The following is a 15,029-nucleotide window of genomic DNA, read 5'->3' on the forward strand; positions in this document are numbered from 1 at the left end:
TATGCATTCCTGCGCCTGGATGTGTACCATTATTCAGCCCCTGTGCCCCCCAACCCCTCCCCACCTCCCAATCCCTTCCCCTTCCCTCCCCAGCTCTGCCTCCATCCATTGACTCGATCCCCTCCTTCCCAAGCAGTTCTCTCCACAGGCTGCGCTTAAACAAACACATTACTAAGCTGAAATATCTGCAAGTGCCGCTTATTTCTATACAGCCTTTGTTTTTAATCTGTCAGTCAATGGGATTTGGTGAGCTGGCTATCTTGAGGCAGGACGTGTATTGATGGCCATTTGAATAAAGCAGGGAGGTGGAGGCTTTGTATATGTGTGCTACATCACCATTTTTTACTGTAAAGCTCTGCAGCTCACACGCCCAAGTGTCGAGCTTGATTTAGTTGCCATTGTGATAAATGCAAAGGCCAAAGTCACTGGTATACCTGATGCTTGCACATTGCCAGGCAGTTTGCTGACTTTGAACCGGATTAGCATGCATGTTGCAGACTCTTTATCTTGTACAAAAAAGCTCTTGGCTTTGTCCCTAATGACACTTAGCAAAACACTACCCAGTTCTTAATCCACTCGATTGGAATTGCTAATTATCTTTAATGCAGATTCACAGATAATTGTTCTGTCATTTATACTGTGAACTAATCTCATTTTTGTGTACATTTAGCCACTAATAATTGTATCATGATAAAGATTGCAAAACTTTTTTTTCATTTTAGTTTTAATTTCATTCTTAAATACATATTTAAAGACAAAAACAGAGTGTCAGAAGCTGACATGTTGCTGATCATCAGAATAACTGCATTTTTTAAATAAATATACACTTTTTCTGGAATTTGTGGGTTAGTGGATTCAGAAAGTAGTAGCAGTTATCAGTTTGTGCTATGGCACATGGAGGTTTCAAGAAAAAATCCTCTCTACACACATTGGTCATTAGGTAGACTGTGGTCTTCTCCGCCATTATTTCATCCTGAACCTTTCCAAGCACTACGCACAAGTGCAGCCCACTGTGCCAGCTGGCAGGCAGTTGGCAGCCCAGTGCAGGATTAACTGGTACCAGTATGCTGGCCTATAAATAGAGTCTACCAACTGCTTCAGGAAATGAACCATGATGGAGCCTCCCAAAGGCCCACGAACAGGTTGTGCTTTTTATCCCCTCCTCTCTGTCAGGATTTATCTGCGAGAGTGAGTTCCCTTATGTTTATCACTGTGTCTTTCAGTGAAACCTACTGTAGGTGTGCTCTGCTAAGCACATGCTTTTATGATGCCATGGTCTATATGTGTATGCCCTCTGTGATTGGGGGCAAAGCCGGTTTTCTTCAGACGAGATTTTCAGAGCCGCTGCTCTGCAGCCTCTGTGCAGCCTCACAATGGAGAGAGCCATTGTTTTTCTCCAGCACTTACCCCGAGCATTGATCCTCTGTAGTGGAACAAGCTATTCGCTTTGTATGTTTGCCTGCACTTCCGCTTTTGATGGACTCCCGGGATTGATCCTGTCTATGCAGTCATTATCTCAGCTCAGTAGTGTTAGTTTAGGTGGAACCTCAGGAAGAAAGACACCAGCAGGGAAGAATGGCAGAAGAAAAGATCTAAGTGTTTTATGATAAGAGGTGGTGTATGTGATTTTGATTGTGGAGTGTGTTGCATTATGCTATGTGCCACTCAGAGTGAGATAGGCTAAAAGGACAGAGAAGACAGAGAGTCAATGCAAAGTTGTTAACGCCCAAACTACCTAAAGGAATCACTCACCCACAAACGACACATTTTTACCATCTACTTACCCTCCAGTTTGTTGAAACACCAGAGAAGTGTGTGTGTTTAACATACAGTGAGTTAGCAGGTGCTGCTTCTTTTCTGTCTCCTCCAGAGACGAACAGAAGCACAGACCGGTTCATTGGAGTTCCAAAAAAGGCAGAAAATGACCTTAAGAAGACAGCTTATTCAGCTTGTTCAGCATATTCCATGTGATTTAAAGCCAAAAGATTGTGCTTTTGGTCAAACAGTGGTGCATATAACTTGTAAAGAGGTTGCTGGTGTGAGTTGCAGTGGTGATGACCTTGACACGTTCACTGCAACATGACGGGATCTATACAAGACGAGATCATATTTTAAAAAAAAACCCAAAAAAACGGTTTACATGCATGCTATTAATGTAAGTTTCTTAACAAACCTAATTTGATTTGTTGTCATTTTAACAGTCACGACTTTAATTTATATGTCCTGAAATAATTGTGAGTGAAAATGAGAAATTTGAAGTTGAAACTGACAAAACTCATCTAATTACATTAACTTAATCCCTAGTCAACGTAGTCATTGTCTTAATTACTAAAACTAACCCACACTGTTGTCATCTGTGTCTGTTTATTTTGTAACATGGCAGTATAACAGTGGATGAAGTCCAGGATAAAGTGGCACTCATACAGGATGAAGAGCGGGTTCTTTCCGTGGATGAAGCAGTGGTAAGCTGTCCTTTATTCATTCATACCACAATACTGTCACTTCCTCTACTGTGCGTATTAACCAGTGGTTCGTAAAATGAGGTCTGGGGGCCACCAAGGGTCCTTGAGAGGAAAGATGAGTAAGTTTAGTACTGTTTGACTTGATCCTATTACTGTCCTGTCATTCCTGTCTTTATTGTGTTATTTTCTTCTAGTACTTAGCCTCCTGTACTCCTCTCCATCCCAGTGTTTCCCCCAGCCAATCAGCTCCTCGCCTCTTCTCCTGTCTAGTCACCTGTTCCCTATTCCCTCGTTAGTTCAGTTTGCATTTAAGTCCTGTTGTTCAGTTCAGTCTTTGTTGGATCATCAGTTTCTGTTTTGCTTTGGGTCCATCTGCTCCGCTCCTTGTAACACTGTTATATTTTTATTTCACTGAAATGAAAATTTGCATGTACTGAAGGGCTCTTCTGATACTGTTTATCACTGTTAACCAAAGTTAACAAATATTAACAAGATTTTTGTCTCAACCGTCACATATTAACACACCATGACCCAAACAGAGAGCTAATTTGTGAAATCACACGGTGAAGCATGCACGTGTGTTTGTGTGTATTGTGTGATGATGGCACGCTTCTGAAAACAGCTGGTTGCTATTGTAGGTGTGATATCAGTGAGCAGGCATAAGAGTTTAGACTATAGGCACAGACACCTTGACTAAATCAGCTCCATGGGAAAAGAGATTTCTGTTTGGGGGGGGGGGGGTTTCTTCTGCCCCGTGTGGACAGATGAACAGGAAATCTTTGGTTTCGGGAGCTCTAGACTCTGCTTACCGATCATTTTTTATTTGTTTTCAAGAAAGTATAGAAACACTTACGTCCTAAATTATGTCTTCAGCAGCAGATCAGTGTAAATGTAAATATTTTGCCCAGTGCACATTTATATATTGAATGATATGATTAATGATATGATTAATGTTGTGACGGAATATTTAGTGTTTAATTAAAGGCAGTAGCTGACTTGATTCTAGTGAGCTCAACACGAGAAACTCAGAAGAGACTCAGCAGCGGCTGAGATTGACACTAAAATGAGAACAGTTGCTCCACCTTAAAGGTCAGCCCAACTTAAGTGAGCTTAAGTGGTCAGGTTAGGCTAACTCATTGTCACTAACTTCTGATCTAACCTGCTTCACTTTTCCAACAGCTGTGGGAAACAATAGATGAGACTTTTCTTGATCTTGAGAAGCTGCAGCATTTATTAACTGACGCACCGTAGCCTTTACCGTACATTTACTGCCAGATTGACAACTTACTGCTAACATTCACCGTCACTTTTCTGCCACTCGCTCTCACCGCACACTCTCTACACACACACACGTTACGCACTGCCCTATTCATTAAAGCAGCTACGCTACCCTTATAACTGTACCTTTCACGTAAATGTCCTTTGAAGAATGAGGAGAGGGAGGATGACTCAAAACAATTCCACGGTAACGTAGGGTGTTATCATGCTAGCACAGTGTGTGAGTGAAAATCATTAGTAGCCCATTGATGTTAATGATCGTGTGAAATTAGAGTGAATATAGGGGAAACACAGGGATTAGTACATATTTGGTGCAGTTGTATTTATGGCACTGGTGATGTTTGAAAAATCACAAACACCATATACTAGATCTGCAGCTAATCTAATATTAGCCATATTGTCAAATCTTGCAGTTTTTCTTTTTTTTTCTGATCTACTCCCACCTTGCCTTCTGTGTGATTTGGTTGACTGTCTGTCTGCCTGAGTTCACTGTTTTTTTTTGTTTTTTTTTTCCCCGCTGCGTACAACAGAGTCCCTTCCACATTCATTTGAATTCTGAACAGGACGAGCACAGTTTCCCAACAGTGATTTCCCCTCAAGCTGCAACGTGTGAGAATGCGGCTGTCTGTTTCATTTTAAACTTGTTGAGCCTCCCTCTTACCAGGCAGCAGATATCAAAAATCCCTAGCTGTAAACAAAATGGCTAGGGCTCAATTTTTCCACTTGCTCTCCCTGTTTCTTTTTCTACTATAAATGGCGATTGATATGCACAATCATACACGCACATATAAAAAAAAGACATCTGCTTGCTTCTCCCACTGCAGGGCAGGGAAAGTTCAGCTCGTGAGTCGATTGTCACATCCCTGAAAATGTGTTTAAATTTTTCATAAATTAAGTTTGTCTGTATTTATGGTTATAATAGAAATGTCCTCCGCTCTGTAAGCATTGGCTTACTAATTTTAGCCACAGTGAAATGAAGAAATTGTTTGGATGCTGTGGTGTCAGTATATAACAGAAAACACCCAAGCAGCACCAAAGCTGTAGCCAACATGAAAGACTCACGGATGAGGGGAAAAAAAAAAAAAAAAAAATCAGTGCTCATTTGTTAGTTCTGCTGGCTAACGGAGAGGCATTCTTAATGAATTCAACTGCATTTGAAGAGGATGAATCAATATGAATATGCATGAATATGAAAATGTGTAGTCTACTTAACTGCAACCACAACAAACGGTGATCAAGCTGGGCAAATTAAAACAGGGTGCAATTGACAGTAGTTAACGGGCAATTTACATTAGAATTGACAAGCAGTTCCGTGTTGGCACCTTAATCAAGGTCCAAGGGCAGCAACAGTTCATACAAGAAGTGTAGTCTGTGTATTGGGTGGGATTCAGATGACTGATTTTGTTTTCTAGCTGTCTATTAATTCCCTGTTATTGCCTCCTCGTCATTTCTATGGTACAAGTGTATTTCCTCTGACTTGACGTTACAATTTTGTTGCTGTACAACCGCCGCGTACCCTGAATATGTCTCGGTCCTTTCAGGTTGATGGATAAATACACAATTGTTGAGATAACACAACACTGGGTGCTGTTCTCTGTTGTACGCTTTGTGGAGGGAGAGCAAAAGAAAGATTATTTCCTCATCGGTGCTCAGTTGTAATGTCTGAAAACCTTGATTACTTTTCTTCTGTCGCACTCAGGGACCGGGCCAATCCGTTTTTTTATTTTTTATTTTTTTTTATTTTTTTGCACATTTATTCAATTTGTGTCATTTTCACACCTTTTTATTAGTTTCCCCCCTTCTTTTTCCTTTCTCTTAAGAAGCTTTGGCCTCCACAGAAAATTCAGTTTCCACTTCAGCGGCCCAGATAATTCAAGAACAGAGCGGATTTTCAGGAGAACAATTTGATGATCAAAGGAGGCACTCCACTCGGGAGGGAAAGGGATATTCTGAAGTGGCGCTCCCGCAGTATTCTATCATTATGTTATAGCCCTCCATTCCTGTAGAAACCACTGTTAATGTAGATTCAAGTTCACTCACATTTACCGGGTAATCATAGGTATCCAGGAAGAATGTCTTATCATTGTCAAAAAAAAAAAAAAAAAAAAATGGCACCATTCATGTTGAGTTGTCTCCTTTAAAATATGTTGAACACAGCAGACTGTAGATAAATGTGCTGAACAGATATCATTTCAATACTCAAACGTTTGCACTAAATCAGCTCGTAGCAATATATTATTAATACATCACTTGCTTAGAAGACTGTCCTCTCTTTTGGCATTAACCAAAGGACAATACATTCTCCGAAGCACTGACGTGTGACCAAGCTCGGACTGCAGCTATGTGCTGGTGAACAGAGCTGGAGGAAATTGCCTTCTCTCAAGCAATAGGCATTTGTGCAGAGGTGAATTTCACTTATCCATCTACTACCCACCCACCTCCCTTCAAAGCCCCTTACTCAGTCTACCAGAAACGGAGAGAGGCTGAATATAGAATATGTCTGCCTCTTCCTTTTTGAGCAGGAGAACGGAAGAAATCCCCTGATTTAAAAAAAAAAGAAATAAGTTGACCTTTGCTGTTCAACTTTTCGGTGGTCATAAGAAGAGAGCGAAGTTGGGGACATCTCACTTTCTCTGAAGCGTGTAGATGAAAAACATTTCTTTAGGTGCACGAAAGGTTGGGAATTCCCCCATAACAGCTTGCTAGTGGGTATGGAAATCTTACTTGTTTCACAGTTTCACAGTAATAATAATGGCTATACCCTACGGGTTCCTATATGCAGTATTGGAGCTGACATTAGTTGGTAACAAGGCAGAAATAAGACAGTGTAGCTACTGTAGTGTAGTGTAGAGGTAGTGGTGCATGGACAAAGGGAAAAACAGAAGCTTACAGATCTCATTATAATGAACTCTTTGCAATCTATAACTACCTTAAAGAAATGTTGTTATAGAACAACACCAGTAGACAAATATGTATTTTTGTAGTGGTTGAACTACATACGACAAATAACTTGCAAAATGAGTTTCATTGTTAAAATAATCTCACCTCAAGTTCCATTTAGAAGCTGTTTTAAGACTTTCTATCAGAGCACATGATTTTCATCAGCAGATGCAGTTGTGATGGAGTTATAATCTGTTAGGTCCAGACTGAACTTTGAAACTCAGTGATAGTCAGTATTTAAACAAAAACCGAAATAATGATAAAATTTGCAAATTATTTTTTTTCATATATGTCATTTATGAAGCAAAAATGCAAAACATTCAGTAGTTTCAGCTCCCCAAATGTGAGGTTTTGCAGTGTTTCTCTGTTTTATATCATTGTCACATGAATATCTTTGGATTTTGGTCTGTTTGGTCGATGTCACCTCAGGCTGTGGGAAATTAGGATGGGCATTTTTCACTAGAAACCAAACTATTAATAATTAATAAGTTTAAATGATGAAGATAATCCTGAGCTAAGGCTCTAGAAAAAAAAGGTAAATACTAATTTCCCATCCATCACATTCACACTTTCTTTTAAGGAAGATTAAAGGCACTCCATAAAAAATTTGACATGTAATAGATATAACAATTAATAAAGAAAATCAGATCTAATCATTGCACTAATCATACAGTTGCGTTTATCAAACATATCTCAACAATAAAAACCTTTCCTCTGCCGTTGATCCATATCTTGACATTCTTCAGTCATTGTGGCAGACTGACAGCATCCGGCGGAGGCAGAATGCGCCTGCAAAGCAAGCAGGCTTGACGTGACTTCACCTTTCCGTCTTGGCGACAACACTGAGCTCTCTTGATGTTCACAACATCCACTGATACACAAAAAACAAACACCCGGTGCCTCACATTGCCCTCCCACCCTTGTCTCTACCAACCAAGGTTAGCCACTCAGCCCAGCTCTTCACACCATCTGTTTGAGCTGGTTGACATTTGGCCCTAGCCAACGCTGAAATCTCACTTCAGAGGGGTTCCGGCATATTTGCATTCTGTTGTTGTATTGTATGTCAAGAGGGCAGATTTCAGCAATATTTATTACCTCAAAGGCAAGAATTAAGATCTGGACTGAATGTAGAAGATATTAGAGAAGAGAGAGATTTAATGATACCAATTGAATCAGTGTGTATTATATTCAGTGTAATGTTGAACAGCTTTTGACTTTTCATACAATACTGCATACAAATTGCCCATCACACCTAGAGAGAGGAAATATAACCCTGACTGTAATTGTTGCACATTTAACCAACCTAAAAGACTGTATGGTTATTATTCAAATCACAGCCACATCTTGCTGTATGATGTCTCATCAGCCTCCAGAAGGGGGCAGCAGGTCTCTAAGTTGTGTGCAAGCTATTGGAGAAATGGAAAGTCACATTCACAGGTCATTTAATCTCTTTGTTTTGTCATGGGCTGGGCCTCTGGTGCTGTTTTCCTGCTTCACTCTCTCAAAAAGAGAGCAATCCCTCCTGTTCAAAAATGAACAATTCTCATCTGCCTCCAAGAATTTCCTTTTCATGCATTTTTATTGTCGGGAGGTTTTGTAAGCTTGTGCTGTTTCTAGGATTTAATGTGTTTGCTGTGAGGAGATTTTTTGGCTCTGGATGGTCCTCTAAGAGGACATTCTCTTTTTTACTGCCTGTATTTAACTTTATGAAATTCCTTTTTTGGGGGGAGTAATGTATGCTGTTGCGTCACTGTGGGTAACCTAGGAGTTTAATATCTGCAGACCTAAGCTGTACTTAGGATTCTAGTCTTACTTAACTGACTATACGGATGTAGGCCATGGTGGTACTTTACAGTCGTCGTGCTATCCTCATAGCATGCACAGACTTGCCATTCCACACTGTGTTTGCGTGTGGATTATACAGTAGTTAAGGTATGATCACAGTAACGTTGATGTGTGATGCTGGAACTGTAATCCATGCATTTGGTATATTCCAGACTTGATTATTGTAATATCCTTTTCTCTGGTTTTCCCAGTTGTGCTGCTAAAAGTCTTCAGCGTGTTCAGGATTCTGCAGCTAGAATCTTGACAAAAAAACAGAAGATTTGACCATTTAACACCCATTCTGGCCTCTCTTCACTGGTTACCAGTACAAGCTGGAGCTGATTTTAAGGTTCTTCTTTTAACTTATAAGGTCTTGCATGGACTTTCACCACCTTACCTATCTGAGCTAATTATACCATATATACCAGCCTCCCCCTTTGCTCTCTTGATGCTGGTCCCCTGGTTATTCCTTCAGTTAATAAACAAGACTTGTGCAAAACCTAGTAGATATGGCTGGACCGTGTATTAGTGTGTATGACTGTGCGTATGACGGTGCATATTTGCTAGTTCGGACTTGGCAAGTTCGACTCAGGAGTACAAACTTCCGAGGACGGGAGGATGCAGTAAGATCATTCTGCAGTTGGAACAGCAGCGTACTTGCTGACAGCAGCATTTCAGCTTCAACACACCTACCTGACTGTACTGTGACAAAATAATCTTACCTCAAAGCTCCACTAACACTTTTTTCCTCACAAAAAATAACTTCATTGACAGAGATATGCACTAAATTATGTTATTCAGTCTGTAATGTAGCTACAATAAAAAATCAAACTGTTATGTAGCTTAATAAAATAAAAATGAAATGTAATATAGACTGATATGTTCATTTTAATACATTTATATTCATTGAAATGTGGTGATATCTGTACATATAGAGCCCCAGAGGCACTGCTGCTTTTCTGTCCAGTAAAAACATGAAGCTTCACTTTACATGTAGACAAACTAATGTGGCAGCTACAAATGTTAGATTTCATTTGTGAGACCAACATTTATCTTCCAAAAGGATTTATATCATATATCAAAATGCTACGGAGACATTAGAGCCAGTGGTAAATCACCAAAGAGCTGGACAGATCAGTTCATCAGACCACGTTCTCTCTGGGATGACAACGGATGTTGACCGGCCGAGATGACCAGCTGGTCTCGCCCAGCCAGCAGCTCCAAATCATCTCTGAAAACGTCAGAACTTCTAAAACAGGCATTATTAGAATAAACTGACCACATATTGGGAATCTAAATGGTTACTTTCTCACCTGAAAAAAATATTACATACATATTAACAGTCCTACAGCGAAAATTGCAACAGCTTAATCTCCACCATCACTGCTGGTTGGTGCAAAATGCATTCTGGGATACTTAGCTTCAGCCGCCTTCAGCCAACCAATGGTGTAACTTCATCACTCAGTCAGTCAGTGACTCAGTGACTCAGAGACAGACATTTGTGTTTATAGGGCTGACCTCATTGTAGCAGTCCAGCTGAAAATCAGTTGGCCTCAGAGCATTTGCCTACCATGCCGCTTATTTCTGGAATGGCCTTCTATTACATATCAAAGAAGAACGTTCTTTAAATCAAGACTGAGAACCTACCCTTACTCACTTCATTACAGCTTGCCCTAGAACGTAGTTGAGTCCGTTACCTTTTTAACATCCCTTTAACATTGATGTTTTTAATGTAGTTGTTTTAGTTTAATTTTTATCACTTTATTTGCTTGCTGTATGTTTTGTCCTATGTATTCTCTTTAATTTTAAAGTGTATTGGGATCATGCTGCATGGAGTTTCTGCATTTTAAATCAAATTGATTGATTGATTGATGGTGGAATTAGGTATTTACATGCAATGAGGATCATGGTAGTAAACACTGGCAGCCATGTAAGGATTTTACATATCCTTTTCTGTACTCCGAAAAGATTACTGCCTTGTATTAAAAGCCTGCGGGGTATGTGAGGCTAGCCAGGCTGATGGAAAAAGGGGGTTGTCTGCGCTTTCCCCCCTCTGTACCATTCATCACCTCCCATCACACGTGTCATGTTTTTGCTCCCCAGCTGGAATGCTTTCAAGTTATATAATGCGAAATGACAGGCTGAAACCAGAGGTGGAGTGATATGTGGTTTGTAGAGCTGAGTTAGAGAAAACTGACCTGCTCAAAAAACGCTGTAATGTGTCATGTTCTTTTGAGATAGGAGGACAGTGAAGGGAGGCGGAGGCAGGAAGGGTACGACAAATGATTTGGGTGGTAACTGTGAAAGACTTTTTTAAAAAATTTGTTTCAGGCTGCACACCTGACACTCCTCAATCTCTTGCTTTGCCCTCTTCCTCTGCACCTCTAATCTTCTCCGCACTCGTCTTTTGTTATGTAACTGCCAAGATTGGATGCGCTCGAGGTTGCGCGGGTGGCACAGGTAATGGAACCAGTGGGAGGTCAAAGGCAAGAGAGGGAAGAAGCAAAGTGAAGAGGCATCATTTTGTGCTGCTCCAACAAGTCCTGACAGAGGTGTCTTATATCAAGAGGTGTCTTCTATATCTTATATCAAGAGGTGTCTTCTATATCTATCTGTCTGTCTATCTTTCGAGCTACCTATCCAATCTGTCTGTTTAGCCATAGTATCTTTATCTTTCAGTTTTCTTTACTTACTTTGACTTTACAGATGGTTTCTGCTTCTTGACAAAATGTCATTCCCAAAATATGAAAAGTAATGAAAAGAAAAAATATTGTTCTATGCATAAAAACACACGCACACACACAGTGTCAGATTTAAGAAAGTTGAATCACACAGCTGTGTTTGTACCGCTTTGACTCTGTTGCTGAAAATTCTGTCTTACAAGCTGTACTGACAAACCAGCCTTAAAGCAAGCTCAAGGCAATCATTTGTATTCTTATCAGCCCTAACCACTTGACAAATACTATTCAAGTTGCACCCGTGTAACTGCAGCTCCCGAGAACAGGGAACATACGGTGCAATGAGCAACGTCCAAGGAGAATAGACATCGGTTTCCTCTGGGAAAATCTATGCCGGTGCTTCCCAGGTGAATGCATTGATCAGTGATCCTATAATGTGTCACAACAACAGAGGGGATGGTTTAGCACGGGGTACAGTCTCAAAACATCCTCGTAACATTTCTGGAACATTTTAGAGGGATTATTTTTAAGTTATGCTAATGACAGACAGAAAGCAGATAATCAGCTTATTTTACGTACGTGCAATTCTTTTTACAATATAGAAGGGCTAAGTCAGTATCAAGATATTAAAAGAAAATTCTGCTATTTTCACCCCAGGTCTTATTCTAATAATTGTGGCGGTTCATGCTAACTTTGCATGCACCACCCCTGTTTCGATTAAAGAAATGCAACTCTAGTAAAACAGCGTATATCAGTGCAAGCAGCGGTAACCTCCTAAAGCTTTCCAGATACACATTACATTAATCATTTTAAATGCTTGTCCAAACAAAAATGAAAACAGATAGTAACCCCCTGGAATAGCTAGTATAGCTAACTGCATAGGGATCTACTTACAGTGCCACCCCCCAGGCTATTATGACCCATAGTCTCAATTATGAGAAGATGCAGGTTTAAAGGTACCAGTTTTCCAATTTGGATATATATTGCAATATTACAAATGGATGCAAAATCACATAAAATAATCAAACTGATCAATACAATGAACTGTACTCCACTCTTGTGCATTACATCATACAACAATCTCTTCAAACATGTAAAATGAATACTGAAACTCATTTTTAATTAGATTTAGCTTGAAATCATTAATTTTGATAACAGAATTTTGTAAAACAATAACATAATAAACAATAAACAATAATATTGAATTAGTGCCCAGCTCTACTGTATAGTTACCTCCTTAATGTTAGATTTCTGTCTGCCTGAGCTGCATTTGATCACAGATGAACTGCAGAGTTCAGTTTTTTTTTTCTCTAAATATCAAGTCACATCAAATATCCTCTGACCCCAGACAGACCACTGGCTCCTGGAAGAACATCTTGTCGAAGAACCTCATATCCTTTGTGGGGAAACGGTTGATGTGTTTTGTGTTTCCATGGTGACCCCGCTGCACAGCACATAAGACAATAATGAAATCTCTCAAAGGCCGCAGGGGCACCAGAATAGTGCACGTCTTCAACGTTTCAGCTATTGTGGCACTTGGAGGAGTTACACAACCTGACGTTCACCCTGAGAATATTTCCTTCCCCATCATCTCGGTGCTTTTGTGACCGGCAAAGATTGGGCTTGCTAGCAAAGGGATGACACATGGAATGACAAAACTCCTGTGTCTGTCTGTCAGGCTTGGTCTTTATCCGACTGACATTTGCTGGCTCAGGCTCATCCAGGCTCTGGAGAAGCCAGGGATAAGAGTCAGACACAGATGGCTTTTTCCCTTGCAATTCTGTCTAGCACAAGATTCAGAAGGGGGGAAAAAAAATGTTTCCAAATCTTCATCCTGTTTTTACAGACTCTGAAATATAATTGCTTCTACAGAAGTATAAGAAATCAGTGACTCTTTACATACTGCAGCAATGTGTTATTTTTTATTTTTTTGTAAAATGGTGTCTTCCAGTGCTTTATTCTTTTTGTCTGTGCTGACCCAACGTATTGGTGATTAAGGCTCGATCGGGGGTTTGTGCAGCAGACACATTTCTTGTCCTATGAGTAAGTCAAGAGAACAATGCAAGAATGCCTTGTGCCATTTAAAACTGATGAGCCAAAGCCAGCATGAAGGAAGAGAAGGGAGGTGTAGGTGTTAAATTGATTGGCGAGAGGAAAAAGCATCTGCTTTGCAATAGCTTAACAGTTGCCTCAGAAGCACGCCTGCTATTGTTTCCAAACAAGAATACCCACTTCTGTGTGCCGAGGAGTGTCGCCTTCAGAAGAAATGTGTGAGAGGGAAAGAAATTGTTGCATAAGAAACATTTAGAGACATCTTCTTTTTTGCAACTCTCCAGGACCTTGATCTATTTTCTTTTTTCATAGCCTGCCTCAACTCCTTTTCTGTTCTCCAGGCAGTTCAGAGTTAATACGTGGGCAGAGAACAAAAGACAGGGGATATAAGGCTGGAGTCAGCAGCTGATCCAGTGACAGAAATGGCACCGAGGCGAGAGGGTCCCAGGTGTAGTCATGACTCAAGTAGCACTCCAAGATAGGGGGTTGTGATTGAGGGGGGCAAGGAGCGAAGAGAAGCATGGGGGCATCATGGGAGCTTGCATCCTGTGTGACAAGCTGCCTGTTGTGTGCATACTCCCTGACAGCAGGAAAAGCAAAGAGACAGGACACCTGACCCTTTTGACCTTCACCAAAGTACGACGGGACTCAGACTTCTGTTACTGAATAACAGTGGCATGAGTGTGCACCTCTCTTGTCTCCGCATTTATTTCAGTGAAGTTGGGTCGAATGGTAAGACGTCACTGGAGTTTTTTGGTGAGATTTTTGCTGACTGGAAAGCCCCAAATGCTGTGGGAAGACATTTTTGTATGGCAAGTTTTAAAAACTTACTCAGTCCTTTTAGATGTGCATGGACCAAACACAAAAAAAGCATATTTATAAGCAGAATTCCTGCTCCATTAATCAGATATGCTACAGTTTCATCTTGTAGATTTATCACATTGATTGCAATATAACATAATGTCAGCTCTGTATGTGAGTGCATGATAGAGATTTGGGGCAATCTTTGCTATGGTTATATAAATTAACACAGTCCTGTATCAGATCTTGCTGACCAGTTGGTTTTGATGCCTGGCTGAAATGTGCTATGCATACAAATATCATTTGTTGTTGTCTTTTGGACTCAGTTGCTTTTTATGATGAAAAACCGGCCAAATGCCAGGCTTCTCCTGTAATATTTGTCACACAGCTCAGCGTCACACAGAGTTCGACAAGTCACCATTTTTTGAAGTCTAACTAGCTAATTAATGAGGATGTCAATCACACATCAAAGACGACACCCAGGGAAGAGCAGAATTCCATAATTTTCACCTAAGAACGACACACCATTACAATAATTTATTATATCTAATATCTAATTAATATATCTCTGATACAGTGTGGATAGTGATCAGTAAGGCTGATATCAGTGAAATAAAATTACGAACAGTAATGCTGTGTTACACGCATGCATGGTTTCCTGTGAATCCCTCATGCGTAGATAAAATCCCTGCAGGAATGGTGCACTCTGCCAGTAACAATGACAGCTACTATATAAAGGTAATTACAGAATGTAAATACATTGAATGACTATCGCAGATAAAAAATGCAGACCATAAGATAACTTTAACAGCCATAATATGTAGACAGGTGGATGCTCAAGATATCAGCAAAATGTTCATTGTCATGTTTTCAGTTTTCTTTTCCCACAATATCCAATTCTGACAAAGATCAGCCAACTGCAATCACTTTGACGAGGTTACGAAATGATTGTGGTCATGGTTAGATGTAACAGATGTTAATGCTGAGTTTCAGT

At 40.2% G+C, this 15,029-nt stretch overlaps 1 protein-coding gene across 1 annotated transcript in view; it reads left to right on the forward strand.

Moving 5' to 3' along the window:
- LOC122973919 (glucosidase 2 subunit beta-like) overlaps positions 1–15,029 on the forward strand; it is a 138,101-nt gene that overhangs the window by 28,593 nt on the left and 94,479 nt on the right. The window contains exon 8 of the mRNA XM_044341718.1: positions 2,384–2,462. Within this exon, the coding sequence (XP_044197653.1) occupies positions 2,384–2,462 (79 nt within the window). The remainder of the gene's footprint in view (positions 1–2,383; positions 2,463–15,029) is intronic.

Source organism: Thunnus albacares, chromosome 22 (genome assembly GCF_914725855.1).
Source record: "Thunnus albacares chromosome 22, fThuAlb1.1, whole genome shotgun sequence".
Classification (NCBI taxonomy): Eukaryota; Metazoa; Chordata; class Actinopteri; order Scombriformes; family Scombridae; genus Thunnus; species Thunnus albacares.